This window comes from Podarcis gaigeae (assembly GCF_964106915.1).
Source record: "Podarcis gaigeae genome assembly, chromosome: 7".
Classification (NCBI taxonomy): Eukaryota; Metazoa; Chordata; class Lepidosauria; order Squamata; family Lacertidae; genus Podarcis; species Podarcis gaigeae.
This window is the reverse complement of record NC_139683.1, coordinates 76847781-76865336: the sequence shown is the minus strand read 5'-3', so window position 1 is coordinate 76865336 and position 17556 is coordinate 76847781. Positions and strand designations below refer to the sequence as shown.

The window sequence follows — 17556 nt, the reverse complement described above, 5'->3', positions numbered from 1 at the left end:
TGTTTGGCTCCTCTTGCCGCCTGGACAAATCAGTGTGCCTAATAAAATCTAGAATATGTAATTGGAGACAAAGGGGAACGTGCTTAGCGTATGCGTTACTGCTCTTGCTTATTCACAGGGACTTCACTTTATTCATAAATTAAGTCTTGTTGCTTGCTTACAGTCTTGCCCCCACCTCTCTTTTGTGGTTTTAATTAAACATGTTGCTTACCTTCCCTTGCACCCCTCCTTCCTCTGTGTAGTCAGCAGCAGAGAGGGATCCCGTCTTTCCAATATGCTTCAGAGAACAAGGTTATTGCACACCTGCTCAGCCGAGTGTCCAGGGACCCCAAAATCCATTAAAAGCAATTAGAGGAGGCTTGGCAGATGGTAGAAGTTGTGTATGAATAACTAGGCAAGAGACTTGAGAACCTGCCCATGAATGAAATTGTCTACCAAATGAAATTTGTGACATCCAAGCAACTTTTCTGTATTGTATTAGATGCACTTAATCCATCTCCTTTGAATCCCTTTTAAGTGTCACAGTGGCGGGGGGGGGACCCCAAAGTAATCTAGTTTTTTCTGGAATACAGTAATTTAGTTTTTTCTGGAACAAATTAATAGCCCTTTTTGAAACCTCAGGCATTCTTTATACCGAAAGGCTAAGGTACTGTTTGCTGAAGTTTTTATACGAGCCTCTTAGATAAAAGCAGTTTATAATTCAATGATGGGGCAGAATTCTAAATGTGGGGAGAAATTCAGACCCGTGGTATAGTTGAGTAATTTGAAGACTTCAGGCTTAATGTCCGCATTCAATTATTTATTTATTGGAGAGTGCTTTTTAGATGGCAATGGGTATCGCTTTGCTTGCTTAAAAACATGGTAAGATAACCCTGCCGTGCTTTCTGTCCCCTGCTTCTTCCATTGAGTGAGTGGGGTCCTGAACTTCTGCCCCAGAGTCCTGCTCCGACAGGACCACTGCTTCGCACATTGATTTCCTGACATCCAATGCCCCTCTCCATCTGGTCCAATTAGGGTCAAGCTCAAATCCCTTTGGGACTGACCTACCAATTTCTGACCATAGTGCCAGCCTTACCTGCCATCTCTTTTCCCCTAACTTTTTGAGACACTTGGGGTGTTGGCACAGCATGCTGATAACCAGGCCCTGAGTTCTGGGAGTTCTGGGAATGTGGTTATATGCTCATAAATAGCATTCATGCAAAGCCTTGCCAGTAGGGTAACATTGCCTCATCCTGCTGTTCTCCATTTCCCCAGTAATTTGGGGAACAGCGGAGATCACACTGGGCTCTGCAGTAGGGACCTGATATGCTCCAGGTCTTCTTTGAAGAGTAGGTGAGTTTTCAGTTGTCTTGACATTCAGAAAAGCAGTCTGTGCTTCCTGAATTATTTCCAAAGGGTGCTGGGGGCAGGGTTTGTACATAACGCTGCTGACTTTTGTGCCACAGTTTTTTCCCTTGAAGTTTTCCCTTTTTTGACGGTTCTCAGGTGCTAACAAGCTTTACTGTTGGTTCTTGTGAAAGGAATAAGTACCTCAGGTTAAGTATTTAATTCATTCCGAGGTCCGTTCTTAACCTGAAACTGTTCTTAACCTGAAGCACCACTTTAGCTAATGGGGCCTCCCACTGCCACCACGCCGCCAGAGCACAATTTCTGTTCTCATCCTGAAGCAAAGTTCTTAACCTGAAGCACTATTTCTGGGTTAGTGGAGTCTGTAACCTGAAGCGTATATAACCTGAAGCGTATGTAACCCGAGGTACCACTGTAGCGGGAGAGCAGAGTTTCCAATACTTAAGGCTGTTTCTTAGCCTCCTCTGAAACCCTGGACATTGTGACCTATGGAGATGAGCCATAGCTGAGCAAAAGTGCATGCTTTGCATTAATAAGATCCCACATTTGAACACTCGCATCTCCAGTTAAAAGCTCTTGGGTTACTTCCACTGGGAAGGATCTCTGCCTTGAGGTTCTGTACAGTCACTGCCAATCAGAGTAGACTGACTGACAGCATCACAATGGGGGATTGTGATTCCATCTGACATCAGACAATCTCCATCCCCTGAAGGTTTCAAATGGGCCTTGAAGATTTTAGTACAGCCTTTAGCAGCTTGCTTTATCTTGAGTTTCAGAGCCAGTATTTTCACCTGATTTTGCTAATTTTATATTATGTTAGATCAGTGTCCGTCCTCTTGTCGCACAGTAATGTTCTGAAATCTGTTTTGAGATTCACATGGTGGAGTTTCTTGTATTATTTATTGAGGCTTGAATTGTATTCTATTGTATGTTTGATCTGCGGCTTGTAAACCACTTTGGGAATAATTTTTCTTGAAAAGCAGTATTTGTTGTTCAGTTGTTTAGTCGTGTCCGACTCTTTGTGACCCCATGGACCAGAGCACGCCAGGCACTCCTGTCTTCCTCTGTCTCCCGCAGTTTGGTCAAACTCATGCTGGTAGCTTCAAGAACACTGTCCAACCATCTCGTCCTCTGTCTTCCCCTTCTCCTTGTGCCCTCCATCTTTCCCAACATCAGGGTCTTTTCCAGGGGAGTCTTCTCTTCTCATGAGGTGGCCAAAGTATTGGAGCCTCAGCTTCAGGATCTGTCCTTCCAGTGAGCACTCAGGGCTGATTTCCTTCAGAATGGATAGGTTTGATCTTCTTGCAGTCCATGGGACTCTCAAGAGTCTCCTCCAGCACCATAATTCAAAAGCATCAATTCTTCAGCGATCAGCCTTCTTTATGGTCCAGCTCTCACTTCCATACATGGGAAAACTATAGCTTTAACTATACGGACTTTTGTTGGCAAGGTGATGTGATGTGATGTGATGTGATGTGAAAAGCAGTATACAGATTTGTAAAAACAGAGAGATCCAAGCGTGATAAGCACTGTAATAAATGATGCTGATGTCTTTGCAGGAGCTGCTCACTTGCTGTGAGGAAGGTAAAGGAGAAATTAAAGACGGCTTAGAAGTGATGCTAAGTGTGCCAAAGCGAGCAAACGATGCCATGCATCTCAGCATGCTGGAAGGTAGGGTCCAGGGCATTCACTTTGCTCTGTGAAAACTTCTTTCTAAGAACTCAACAGCAGCTCTGGGTAAACACCTATTTACATGACCGCCTGTGGCAAGCAAAAATCACCTCCAGGTGACCAGGGAAGGTTTTGTAACCTGGAAAACAGCTTTAGAAATTGTGATTGCCATTGCTCCAACCACACTGAAATAGTCTGCTGGAAAATAAGGTTCCACTTCCACAGTCTGCGTTCAAGTTGTTCATACATTGGGAAGGCCTTTTTATTGTACAACTCATTTCTTACCAGTAGAGGGATATGCAACCAGATAATAAGAGATCAGGCCCACAGTGAAATCACTAAGCAGCCAGTTTGTGGCACACAGTCCATTTATATTCAAACAGCATCTTGGTTGTGGTAGAATCATCGCCAAATTACTTCTTTGAGGTGAATTTTGAGGGTTCTGCGGAGGAGAAATTTATGTAGGCATTTCATTGGTCAATTAAAATATTTGTTATAAGTATCAAAAAATGTGTGTGATTGCTGCTTTTTTCATCTTTTACAATGACAACCAGTAGAAGGGTTCTGTTTTTAATAACGTACCTGGTCAATGCTTTCTGGTCAATGCTTTCATCTTAAATCTTTATTTTGACCTTCCCATAACTTGAGTTCCTGCTTAAAAGATGTCACATGTTCATTTTTTTAAAAAAAACTGATGGCGTCTGATTGAAAAACCAACTTTCGCAGTTACATTTTATGCCTGTCTGCATGCTTAGTTTTTTAGTTCAAAAGTGAACTTTTTTGGAAACCTTTTCCTCAATCAACAATCACTTCCCTAAGTAAACCTTTTATTCTTGCTTTCATGGTCTGTCACTTTGCACAGTTTCTAAGCCCTGAGTAATTTATATCAGTAGTAGTTAGTGAGGCCTTTACTACCACATATTTAAGCAGAAATGTTGCAGTGACTATGAAATCTAGCATTAGTAGTTGCCTTGTCAGGAAGCATGTGGGCAGGCTTTATGGAATATTCCAATATTTCTTTTACACAGGTCAGCCTTTTAAACAAGCTCTGTTGAACATTTGCATAGTTGACATGTTGACATCTCAAGTGAAAGCATTTCCTTTTAGGAGCTGATTTCTACAGCTCCAAATCCATCTGTTGATACTTGTGTCCTTTGATGGATTATATATTAGACTTTATTAAAGTGAACAGTTCCTTACTGCCATATACATACATTTTCAGTTTGGCGAGGCAGGGATGGAAGTGATGGAAATTGTGTTTCACTATTTCAAGCCGGTTCTGTCTTTGGTTGATGCTCTTTGGAAAGTATAAAAAGCTTCAGCCACGTTAAACCATTGGCTTGTGTCTTTACTGCGGACTGAATACCTTTTATATGGAGCTAATAAATGAAAGCATCTCCCACTTAATAATAGGGAATGAACTTTTAAGTAATCATGATTGATTCCCCTTATTTTCACAGCTCCTTTATGGGTTTGTAAATTCAAGGTAGCAGCTACATTCCAAATGGCTATTTGGGAGACACTAGTTTTAAGAACTGCTACATGAAGCCATATTAGCTTTTCTAAAGAGGCATTGTATTTATGCATGCAGTCCATCCCTAGCAGGTTGAAATGAAGCACAATTTTGGAAGTTCTGGAACCATTTTTGGTTGAGAATCAGTTGAGTCAAAACTGTTATTAGAAATTTCCATTGCAAAGTAGCTTGTAATCACATTTTTTGGGGGGGGAGGGAGAGACAACTTCATTGAAGCTTTGCAAAATGGAAATATTGTTTAGTGTGAAATTAAATGCTAAATAATACATTAAAATATGTTGGTAGCTTTATTGAGTACTTACGAGATTGTAACAAAGTATTGAGGCAGGGGACTTCCAATTCCGCTTTTTCAGGAAAACCCCTGCAAGGACATGTTGATTATGTAGATTACTTATCTTAGAGGTACCTAGCTTGTCCATCATTAATAACCTTGTCATGGGGGGGTGCATTAAAGGCTTCTGAGGAAGTCCAATGTTTTCCCAGAACTAGTTCAAAAACTGCTAAGGTAAGAGAGTGTAGGAAGCTTTGTCACTAAAATAGAGCTTTTTGGCTCCCCACCAGCCTCCGTTTCTCTTTGCTTCTTTCACCTGTTCCAACTTTCTTCCTAGGTTTTGATGAGAACATTGAATCTCAGGGGGAGCTCATCCTTCAGGAATCCTTCCAAGTGTGGGACCCCAAAACACTCATTCGTAAAGGTCGCGAGAGGCACCTTTTCCTCTTTGAGATGTCGCTGGTCTTCAGTAAAGAAGTGAAGGACTCCAGTGGGAGAAGCAAATACATCTACAAGAGCAAATTGTTTGTAAGTTTGAAGCGAAAACCCAGCCAAATCTAGTTATTAACGACAAGCAGATGGGCTCGGATGTTGCAACCATGCAGAGCTTTTCGGTATAGTGTGTCACTACCCTTCCAGGCTTTCCTTCCAGGCTGGAGAAAGGAAAAGAGCCATTTGAAGGTTAACTGTTTGCTGTAATAGGGCCATACTACTTGGCAGCTATAGAGAAAATGACAAATCTTGCAAATCCAAGGGGAAAGATAGCTGAAGGAGCTCAGATCCATTTCAGAGGCCTCATTCTCTGCGCATCACTGACACAGACTGGCTGGCCCAGTTGCTAGCCAAACACTTGGTTGTGGCCGCTCAAAGCCTGGCCAATTAACTTCAATCTTCATTACTCCAGTTTTGAAGCTCAGACACATGGTGCTCTCCAGACGCCATTTTGCCTCTAAAGAATCAACAGCTTTTTAAGGAAACTTTTAAGCTTTTTAAGGGTGGAGCGATGGATGTGAGAAGAACTTGGGCAAAAGGTGTAGGGAGTGGAAGTTAGTTATTTGCAGTCTCCTCTAATGGACTGATGTGGAAAGGGAGTAGCTTCTGTTTTTCTCCTTTCTTTTGCAGATCAAGTGAGAAAATTGGGTCTTTCTTTCTCTTATGTTCTGATGAGGATTCCTACTTTTTTAGGGGGTTCCATATAGTTTTACAACTTTGTGACAAGCTATAACAGAGCAGGTGGAACTTTGTCATATCGTTTTAAATGTCCAGGGGGTGGAGAGGTGGTGCTGTAGTCCTCATCTAATAAAGTGAAAAGCTTTCCAAGTTCCCAAATCCAAATAACAATTCTTCCTTTGTAGAAATCATCAATTTTTGCAGATCCAAGGCAGACGTCTATTAAGAGCTGCAGTTTTTCCTTGTGCATTTCTGACAATTCCAATGTCAATGACTTTCAGGGAAAGTCTTCCTCCAATGGCCATTTCAATGCACAGATTCCCCCACGTGGAAAGGGCCTTTAAATGTACCTGCTTAGAAATGGGTTCTGTATTGTGATTCTTAATTGAGAAGATTGTGGGTGTCATTCCACATAATTAAAACACCTCAAATTTATTAATAGTTGGATAATTTGAGTAGTACACAGGTATTTTCAGAGAGGGCCCCATGGAAAACATATGGTGGTTTATGCCTTTTTATTGCAAAAGGAACTAATATTAGTGTCAGAAGCCAGATGAGGGAGCTGAAATACACTGAAACAGTCACATATTCACCTCCTAGCATGGTTCTACAACTGTGACCTAGAAATAGACCCAGCATTAGACAGAAGAATAACTTCAGGGCACAGACTGCCAGTCACGCCAATTTGCGTGAAAGCTTTTGACTGATGCAACCAAACATGATAGCTTTTGTCCTAAACCAGGATTTGACCTAGAGCTTTCAAAGGAAGAGCCTCACAAATTTATTCCACTGAACCATGTAAAGTGAGAATGATCTACAACCGATTGTCAACTGCATCATGTCAAGGAACAAAATCCAGACATGTCATCTTTTGGCTTTTGAAATTATTCCAGTGTTCTGCTTTATGTCCAGAATTATTGATAGAGCCTCTCTTTGTCCTGTGTAGAGTTAAGATCCTGAACTACTTTATTCTGCAGTATCCTGTTTGACAACTGAAACAGAATGCAGAAAAAAGTAGAGAAATAAACATTCCTAGACGGGGGCTACAGAAATCTTCTGAAAATGCCAGAGTACTGATTGACACCCACTCTCACGAGAGAGAGAAAATACATTCTAACAAGTATGCCTATGACTATTCTAAAAATCTGAATTATATTCCTCTAATCTCTTCTGATTTTCAGACCTCAGAGCTGGGTGTCACAGAGCACGTGGAAGGTGACCCTTGCAAATTTGCACTCTGGGTTGGTAGGACTCCTACTTCAGACAACAAAATTGTACTAAAGGTAACTGTGGCGTGTACGGATACTCTCTAAGTGTGTGTGAAATCATTTTTGAATAACTGTCCCCCCTTCATCTGGCCTGCAGAGCACATTACCAACAGTTCTGAGCCTTACACATGAATTCGGGGTTCAGAAAGATGGCTTCGAGAGGAAGCAGTTTAAATGTCCTGCTGCATTATGGTTTAACTGTCATTGAAATTCTACTCAATATTGATCCATAGCAGATTCCAGTGTATAGTTAGCAGAGTGAAAACTTAAGCACGTTGCAGGATTCCCCAAAAATAGACCAGAGGAATTAATATTTCGTCCAGCAGAGCTTTACAGCTACTAAAAGCAGATGAACATAATGGTCACAAATCCAATACATTCAGGATTGGCACTGTCCATAAGAAAACCAGTTGCAGCAGACTTAACTTAAGCTTACAATAACTTACAATAAGTCCAAACCTTAATACTATGTACAGGACACTACACCAGAAGGAAAAGAAGTAGAAAGAGAAGGTGAAACACAGGCTCCTTCTGGCCTTACTTTTATAGTCGGCATGACCTTGACAGAAGAGATAAGATAACCAGTTTAAGCCAGCTGTACTCTGCTTCTCTGAAGGAATAACCCAAACATCATGCACCTTCTGCTTGTTTCTTTCACACAGAGAAGCTTCCAGAACCCTCTTGAATTAAGTAGAATAAGAAAGATCTCTACACATCAGATCAATACTTAATGCACTAAGAAATGCAAACTGACATTAACTCTGTGTGCAAACCAGGCAACCGTATGAAGTGTAACATGAACATCTCTTTTTCACAACTACTGTAATATAATTAAGAAATACCATTTTGCAAATCTAAACCATGAATATACTACTACTGTAAATGACACAACCAGGTTTGCTTCATCCCTCCTTCATACATGGAGTTGACTAGTGAAGGTAACATTAAAAAAAAAAGTTGCTTATTTTGTCTTAAAGGCCTCCAGTATTGAAAACAAGCAAGACTGGATCAAGCACATCAGAGAAGTAATACAGGAAAGAACAATTCATCTCAAGGGAGCTTTAAAAGAGCCAATTCATATCCCCAAAACTGCATCAACAACAAAACAGAAAGGAAGAAGGTTAGTAACTGCAGAGAATGTCAAGGTATAAATTTCCAGCTTGTCATTCATGAGATTTGTCTCAAATGTATGTAAGGCTGAGCTCTTCGGGAAACCTGTTGTTGTTTTTTATGTTGCTAGTTAGATCTCAGTTCTGAACTGTAAGTTCTTCAAATAATTACACAGCACAGAAACTTGAGCACATGCATTATTTTGTTGCATGCTATTCAGACCCTTATTTTAAAAGTTGCTGTGCTTGGCTTTTGAAGAAGTTGACACATGTCAGATGTACTAAACAAACAAGCAAGCAAGCAAGCTGCTGACACTGTACTGAAATGTATTGCATAGCAAATTGCAGTCACCAAATGTCTGGCTCCATAATTTCAGAATGCATAGGTTTAACACATTAGCTCCCTTTATTTTGGGACGTATGGGGGAGTGAGTGGGATGTGGCTTGGAGAATGTGCATAAATTGTCAACCTAAACAGGGATTTTTGTGCTTTCCCCATTTCATAATCTCCTGATATATAGTAGACAGTTTGTGCTAATAGTGATGGACAAAGGAATTTATTCATTTCATACATGCCAAGATCAGTATACTCTCCAGTGAGCATTGTAAAAACAAAACACCTCCTCCCTTAGGCTCACTATTTGTATGGATTTTCTGTACCTTCATATGAACTTGCAGTTGATAGTGTTTGTGAACATTCTTTATCCAGTTTGCATTATCCATACATTATAGATTAACCACAATCGATTTTAAAACTAAGTGATGAAGTACAACGGCATGTTTGATTTCCTTCTCTTGGGTTTTGTGTAGCATATTATTGGCCTCCTATTTGAATGTCACGGGTCATGGGTGGCGCTGTGGGTTAAACCACAGAGCCTAGGACTTGCCGATCAGAAGGTTGGTGGTTCGAATCCCCGCGATGGGGTGAGCTCCCATTGCTCGGTCCCTGCTCCTGCCAACCTAGCAGTTCAAAAGCACGTCAAAGTGCAAGTAGATAAATAGGTACCGCTCCAGCGGGAAGGTAAACGGCATTTCTGTGCGCTGCTCTGGTTCGCCAGAAGCGGCTTAGTCATGCTGGCCACATGACCCGGAAGCTGTACGCCGGCTCCCTCGGCCAATAAAGCGAGATGAGCGCTGCAACCCCAGAGTCCGTCACGACTGGACCTAATGGTCAGGGGTCCCTTTACCTTTTACTATTTGAATGTCTGCTTTTGTACATGGAGATGAATATTAACATCACCCTACACAGAAAATGTTTTTCCAGCTAATGACTCTTAACTTCCTATGTTTTTAGAGATGGAGAAGACTTGGATAGTCAAGGAGATGGAAGCAGTCAGCCAGATACGATTTCAATTGCATCACGAACCTCCCAGAATACACTAGACAGCGATAAGGTAAGACAAAAGTATAATTAGGTTTTTGGTAAAAGTTTGCTTATGCCTTTTTTTTCTATAATCATTGCCAAGTGATAGCTGTGACTGGCTTTACATTACCTCTTCATATTTGGGAATCATGCATGGTTTTTTTCCTACAGTGGGTCAAAATGCCACATGAATGGGCGTACAGAATTCATAGGCTCGAAATCCGATCTTCATGTACCTAAGAATGGAATTGTATGTTTGCTTTTCTTGCTTTTATATCCTGTTCTTCCTCAAAGTAATGTACAGCTGCTTACATATGGTTCCCAGGTGGTGTGCTGTCCAGACATTGCTCATGGCCCCAACCCTTTAGTTTCAACAGTCAAAAACCGTACAATGGTCTTCACACCATTCCCTGGGCCAAGATAATGATCTGTGCAAAAGGACTCTAGCTACTCATCTTTTAATAGGTCTCGTGGATGCTTTCAGTGCAGCTGTATATAAAATATAAGAGGATATTTTCACATTCCCCAGTAAATCAATTCCTAAGTTTCTCTGCTTTATGGTTTCCTTTTGTTCAGCTTGGGCCTTAGCCTAGTACAGTCATACCTTGTTTTGCAACCAGGATCCATTCCAGAGCCCCGGAAGCTAGACGAAAAGGATGTACAACAAAGGGCCACTCCTCGCATGCACACGGAGCAGTTTGCACTTCTGCGCATGCACGAGCTGCAAACCCAGAAGTAACCCATTCCGGTACTTCCGGGTTTGCTGCGGACAGTCAGCGAAATGGATGCTTGATGAGGCGGACTCAGAACAAGGTACCACTGTATGCAAAGTTTTTGGTTTCTTCACATAGGCGTTGTTGAGCGCTTCCATCACCGGAAAGCAACTTTTCTTCTTGATCCACAGCTTTAAAAATATTTACAGGCATACTCCTCTTCTCTCTGCCCTCCGCAGCTCCCCTGCATACAGAGAGCTAGCTTGAAAAGGGAGAGCTTTGAAGGTGCAGATTTATTTTTTCAGACTGATAGCCAACCTAGTTCAGGGTCTTTGCAGTCTTACACATGAGAAGTAGCCCTTCTGCCTTCCAGTATTTTGGCTAATAACACACACAAAAATTAAGATTACTGGTGTGAGCATTTTTATTACAATTGTGCTGTTCGAATTATGTACTGTTTAATGTTAAATTCAATGTATTGGGCTACTTCTACACAGACCTCTTCTGTTTGGCTAATTAATGGCACCCTGCAATTGTACCTTTGAGGCTCCACGTTCACCACAAAATTTATGACTCCAGGCCTAGCCTTTCTGTGTTTGTGTCAATATTTGGACACTGCCAGGATACCTATGACTCCTGAGAACTATCTTGCCACAGGCAATTCCAGGGCAGCAAATCTGTCACCTGAGTGTCACAATGTAAATTTATTATAAATATATTTTTTGGCATCACTGTGCCAGTAGCAAAGGTGAGATTTATTTGTTTGCTTATGTGTTTTGGAACAATGCTGTCAGAGAAACTATGTCAGTTCTGTGTAGGAAAAACCTCTTTTTAGTTTTCAGACGATGAAAGGACCAGTAGATGATGCCGTGACATGATAAATTTAGACCCTTGGGAATCGCCTAGCTTTTTTCATGGAAAGTAAAGTTTTCCTCCATATCCTCAGGAATGTTGGATACAACTTTGACCACAAAGCGCTTCATAAGGAAGATTTTTCAAGAAAGGGCCTTTATGGGTGCACAAGTATTTATTATTTGTGCTGAATTCACATAACCGCTCATTGTGAAATCCTACACCTTTGACTCAGTATTACTGTGCAAGCAAGGGGCAAATAAAAGATTCAAGTGACAAGCCCTCCTGGTAAAATTGGGGCTCAACTTTTATCTTACGCTTCAGCCAGTAAATAGTACATTGTTATTTCTGGTCCACCTGGGTGAGCAAAGTACAGAGGACTAGAGACTCAGCTACACAGCTGCAAATAAAACGCTTTCAATGTGTTTTAATGTGCAATATACAAATGTGCCACTGGGTGAGCTACGCAAAATTCAATGTATTTTTCAAAACTTTTTTTTTTTTAAAGCATTTTCAGAGCGTTTTTTTTTCTATGTGTGTAGATTCCACCTTGGTGTGCACAACAAGTAGAGTAAGTAAGTACTAGCTGGCTGGACCTGGTTACCTTATGAGGGTAGCAGTGTGTAACAGAGCTAATGCAGCTGAATGATGTTTGGATAATTTGCCGTGCAAGATGTTGTACACTACATCATTATTCTGATATGAAGGCTTTACTGAGAACTTAATGGCTCCAGAGTAGATTTTTAGTTGACAAATACACACCTCAAAATAATGTTTTAACAGGGGCTGACAAGCTTGTGACCCTCTAGATGTTGTTGGGATTAAAGCCACAAAGGAGGAAACTAAGAACTCTTTATTTGGGGAAATCTTTTTACATATATAAATCATAATATGTGGCTTACTGTGAGTACGCAGGCAAGATGCCTATGTGTTTTCTCGAAAGGCAGTTTGAAGGGAAACCTGGACAAAGTTTCTGAAGTTGTGATTTGCAAATTCATTAAAAGTTGTGAGGTTAAACTGGTATTTAATTTCATTTTTATTATTCATTAGAAATATTTATAATCTACCGTTCAGCAGAAAGTCTCAGGGCAAAAAGATGCATCGTTCAAACCAATGGTTAAACACTAAAATGCAAAATCCCATTACAGAGAAAACCAGCGACCAAAACTCAAATGCCCACTTCACCTCACTTTTCAATTTTTCATATTTGTTTCCGCATTACTGTATTTAGGGTATTCAAATCTTTGTTATGCAGCTTATCAGCAGAATGTTTATGAAGTGATGAGCGAAATCTAATTTTTTGATTTTGCAGGATGAGGAAGTACCGTATTTTTCCCTCTATAACACGCAGATTTTTTCTCCTAAAAAGGAAGGGGAAATGTCTGTGCGTGTTATAGAGCGAATGTGTGGTCCCTGGAGCCGAAAAATCAGGCAAAAATCAAATCGCGCTTCACGGAGAAGGGAAACCTGAAAAGAGGAAGCGGCTGCTTTCTTGCATTCTGCCTCAGGGTCTTACTGCCCACCCTCCTCTGTTTCGTTGCTGTGTTTGCTGAAACGGAACAAAGAGCAGGGAAAGCCCCTCCCCTCCAGGCAAGCAGAGGGAAAGCAGAGTGTCGTTTCTAATTCCTCTCTGTGCTCCGGTTCTGCTGGGGGAGAGGGAGAGGGGAGAGAGAGAGAGAGAGAGAGAGAGAGAGAGAGAGAGAGAGAGATGGCTGGCTTAGGTGGGGGGAAACTCTTGCCTTTCTTTCCTCCCTCCCGTTAAATCCCTCTCCTGCATTCTTAGCCAGCTGCTTCTCTGCACACCCTCTCATGTCCCTTCTTTGTTTTTCCTTCGCTCCCCACTTAAAATGTGGTTACAAAGCATAGATCCACATGGATCCTCAGGATCTTTGCATTGGGTCACCCCCAATTCACCATCAGATCACATAGCATGTCCATGGCTACAGCCCACACCAAAAAAATCACGCACCCACTGTTGCCTGGGGCTGCAGTGGTGCAAAAATGTGGTTACAAAGCATGGATCCACAGGAATTCTCAGGATTTTTGCATTGGGTCACCCCAAATTCACCATCAGATCACATGTCTGTGGCCACAGCATGAAGCACAAAAATGATACATCCACTGTTTCATTCAGAATGTTTTTTCCCTTGTTTTCCTCCTCTAAAAACGATGTGCGTGTTATGGTCAGATGCGTGTTATAGAGCGAAAAATACAGTAATGAGGTGGATTTGGATTTTCGATCGTTTCACTTTTGTTGTGATACGAGCCGTTTGGGGCATATTCGTAGGGGAAAGCAACGTACAAATAGTAAATAGTACATAAATAATAAACCTAAAAAGCTGAATAAATAAGATACTTGCTAACTTGCGGTTAAGAAATATTCTTCAAAGCATCATACAATAAAGACTAAAAACAAGAGTCTTACAATAAGTATAATCTCCTTAACATCTATTAACAGATACCAAAACTCCCTTAGAAATGTATCTAATTATTTTCAGGCCCATAGTACTAAGATGGGGCTGCCCTGATGACGACTCAGGCCTTTTTATCATGCTTAATGGCACAGACCTAGTTTCCTCAGGAAGGTGGTTAATTCCTTTTAAGACCCAGATTGGTTCAGTTTATGAGTTTCGCTTTTGATGGGGGCTAGATGCATTTAAACTGCTATTTTTATTTGCTCCGCAGCAGTGCTGCGCTTCAGTTTTGCTTCCCTCCTCCTTTCCACTTTCTTTATCGCGACTGCTTTGATGTTTTATGAAACTTCGAAGGCCATCTGTGGCAGAAACGCAACACACACACTTTGTAGATTAAGTGAAGTGGTGGGAGAGCCTGGATGAGGCATGGGCCTGCGGATGGCGGTTAAAAAATAAACTGTTCGCCACATGCTAATTTGAGGCATGACTCTAATAGTAAAATGTCAGCATCTTCCAAAGGGCGGTGACGCTTGCTGCCTTGTAAATTGGCAACTCAATTTGTTGCTTTTTTTGTAATAGTTTTTGGGACTTCTCTGAAGTGTTGCCTTATGCTGCTTCTTTCCCCCCCGTTTGGTAAATCATACACAATCCTGAGCAGCATGCCTTGGGTAATCTGTGAGACAGGAATTTTGAGGTCTTAGATATATTGTAATGTTCCTAAGCGTACCAACCAAGCATGTACATAGATCAGCACAGGAAGACCGAACTGGAACCATTTTGATTCCTAAACTGAGTAAAGGTTTTCTCTGCAAGGTCAAAGTGGGAAACCTCCCATTGTCTTTTCCTTCACTAATCCTGTCTTAAGGGCACATTTAAGATATGAATAGGGTGTGAGCCTGAGATGTGGCCCAGGAACTATGTATTTATCATTACAAAGGACTGGCCAGGCTCCCCTGGTAATCCAATCAAGTAACCTGCCAGACAGGAGATAAACAAAGACAAGAGAAAAACAACATTCAAATTTCTGTTTTAAGACCACCTTTTCTGTGATGTAGATATGATGTATCTGAGGGGTAGTCTTAGGTTACACCCCTTCTGTGATGTAGGTATGATGTTTCTGGGGGTGGTCTTGATCTACAGGGTGACAATTTCAATAGTCTTTATAAGGCCTTGCACGCCATTGTTCTGGGTCCCTCCTCTCTCCTGCGGGTGAGGGGAGCACCCTGTTGCAACAGATAAATAAAGATCAAGCTTACTAGCTGCCTTGCTTCTCAATATTCTCTGGTTGGCATCTGTTATTCTCTCCTACCAATAGGGAACCTATGTAAGGACTCTACATGGGCTTTTGGATACCCCATAAGGGAAAAGGGCAAATTTTTGTTTACAACATCTGTACGTTCAAAAGACAAAGTAGGGCTTGTAAAGAAGCCCAGCTTCTCTTGAACTTCAGAACCGACCCCCTTGAAATAGCTGTTTATTGGGCTTGTCTGAGGGCCACAGCAGCCGTATATTTTAGGATCTTATATATGGTGTTTGCTCTCGCCCAAGTCAAATTTTGAAGGTTGGGATTTGCATGTCTCTTTATGAAAGCAACCATCAGCTTTGCATGGGCTCAGAAGTACTTGAGGTACCCTGATTGTTGTTGCGTTTTTTTACACAAGTTGACAGCCCTAGGGTTGCATTCTCAGTGCTAACACAGGAGCCACTTTGCAGTATGGTGTAAGGTAAAGGGAGCCCTGACTATTAGGTCTAGTCATGACCGACTGGGGTTGCGGCGCTCATCTTGCTTTCTTGGCCGAGGGAGCCGGCGTACAGCTTCCGGGTCATGTGGCCAGCATGACTAAGCTGCTTCTGGCGAACCAGAGCAGCGCACGGAAACGCCATTTACCTTCCCACCAGAGCGGTACCTATTTATCTACTTGCACTTTGACGTGCTTTCGAACTGCTAGGTTGGCGGGAGCAGGGACCGAGCAACAGGAGCTCACCCCGTCGTGGGGATTCGAACCGCCAACCTTCTGATCGGCAAGCCCTAGGCTCTGTAGTTTAACCCACAGCACCACCCACATCCCCGCAGTATGGTGTATGAGGCCTAATATAAAAATCAGAGGAAGGGGATGCGACTTGATCAAGATCTATAAGATCATGTATGGTGTGGAGGAAGTGAACAGAGGGAAGATTCATCCTCTCTCACAGTGCTAGAACTCTGGGCCAACTATTGAAGTTGAATGTTCGAAGACTCGAGACAAACAGAAGGAGGCATTTCTTCACACGGCACGTAGTTAAAATACAGAATTTACTACCACAGGAAGTAGTAATGGCCACTGTTGGACTTTAAAAACAGCCCTGTTTGGGGAAGTTTTTAATATTAATGCTGTACTGTTTTTAACACTTGATTGGGAGCCGCCCAGAGTGGCTGGGGAAACTCAGCCAGATGGATGGGGTATAGATGATGATGATGATGATGATGATGATTATTAGGGGTTGGACAAATTCAGGGAAGATAAGCCTATCAGTGGCTAATGGCCATGATGACTGCATGCTGCCTCCCGTGCTAGATGCAGTAGGCCGCTGGAAACCAATGGCTGGGGAGCAGAAATGGGCCGCCCCACTTGCTAGCAGGTTCCACAGGGGTAGCAGATCTTGCCTCCAAGGAATGTGTTGCCCACTGCTGCCGCTGCCACAGGATCAGTAATGGCTGTGGCCTGTTCCTTGGAGTCAAGATCTGCCTCCTCCTTGGCAGCCTCTTGGATTCGTTAAGTCAGATGGATGAGGTTCCCCTCTTTTTCCTGATGTAGATCTTCACTCATCCCTTCTTCCCTGGTGGAAGCGGCGCCATTTTGTGGTTCTTCTCAGGTGCCAAGATGGCCGGGCTTCTAATAGTCTATTTTGAGCACTGGTTGTGGAAGTAGGTGGATGTTTGAGCTGATCCAGTAGCACTCTTCTTCTTTTGCTAAATCCTCAGTGGTTAATACTGAAGAGAGACTCAGAAGCTGTTAAGCACCTTAAATTGCACATCCTGATCTGGATTCCCTGCCCTGGTGCATTTTCGATGCACTTCTATGCAATTTACTCGTAAGTCAGGCCTGCTGTGCTCCATGAGGCATACTCCCCAGTGAATATGACTGGGATTGCAGATTTCCGGTCTTGAACCCTTCCTTCTCAAACCCCAAGATAAGTGAGCAAGGCTGGGCTTCCATCTGCCCTCCGAAATACCTCTTAGCTAAGTCATTGTGCTTTGCAGTGCACTGTGAAGAGCAAGCTTTTATCTTTATGGCGTTTCCCACTTTGATACAGCTTCCTCGGGAATGAGCATAGTATCTCTGAGGCAACAAGAAGCACTTTGAAATGCTCTTCAGTAAAAAGGCTTTCATAAGTATGTGTTTAATTTCCTTCTGTGTTTAAATTCCAGCTTGGCTGACTGACTACCTTGGGAAGGCTGTAAACAGGCAAATGTTTTGGTCAAGAAAATAGGATAAAGTTAATAATTCTGTCACGATTTTTGAGGTGTGCCTTTCACTTAGATAATTATAGAGCATAGGTTCCCCCCCCCCCCCAGTTCCTGCTAAATTATCAAAGAATACCAGTAGCACAGTAAGGTTCTATAATCTGGAATATATTCTCTCACACAGAATCCAGAAAATATATTTCCTTCTTAGAGCAAGCTTCCAGTCCTTATGATTTTTTTAAAACGAAATTTGAAAAGGGTTTAGCAAAGCAAAATGATACCGCTCATGCAAATACCCTTCCGCTTGCTCTACTCAAACCTCTGCCATTGCTTAAAACTGCCATTTTCTTCTCAGTATTCCTCCCTTCTTGTACTCAAAGCTTCAGCTCAGCTGCCTTG

At 42.1% G+C, this 17556-nt stretch overlaps 1 protein-coding gene across 6 annotated transcripts in view; it reads left to right on the top strand.

Moving 5' to 3' along the window:
• TRIO (trio Rho guanine nucleotide exchange factor) overlaps window positions 1–17556 on the top strand; it is a 260121-nt gene that overhangs the window by 173015 nt on the left and 69550 nt on the right. For all 6 annotated transcript variants that reach the window (XR_014566281.1, XM_083747100.1, XM_083747102.1 and 3 more), the window contains exons 29-33: window positions 2907–3018; window positions 5161–5351; window positions 7175–7276; window positions 8239–8381; window positions 9665–9764. Coding sequence is in view for 5 of the 6 variants with exons in the window: in XM_083747100.1 (XP_083603226.1) it covers window positions 2907–3018; window positions 5161–5351; window positions 7175–7276; window positions 8239–8381; window positions 9665–9764 (648 nt within the window). In the remaining variant the exon portion in view is untranslated. The remainder of the gene's footprint in view (window positions 1–2906; window positions 3019–5160; window positions 5352–7174; window positions 7277–8238; window positions 8382–9664; window positions 9765–17556) is intronic.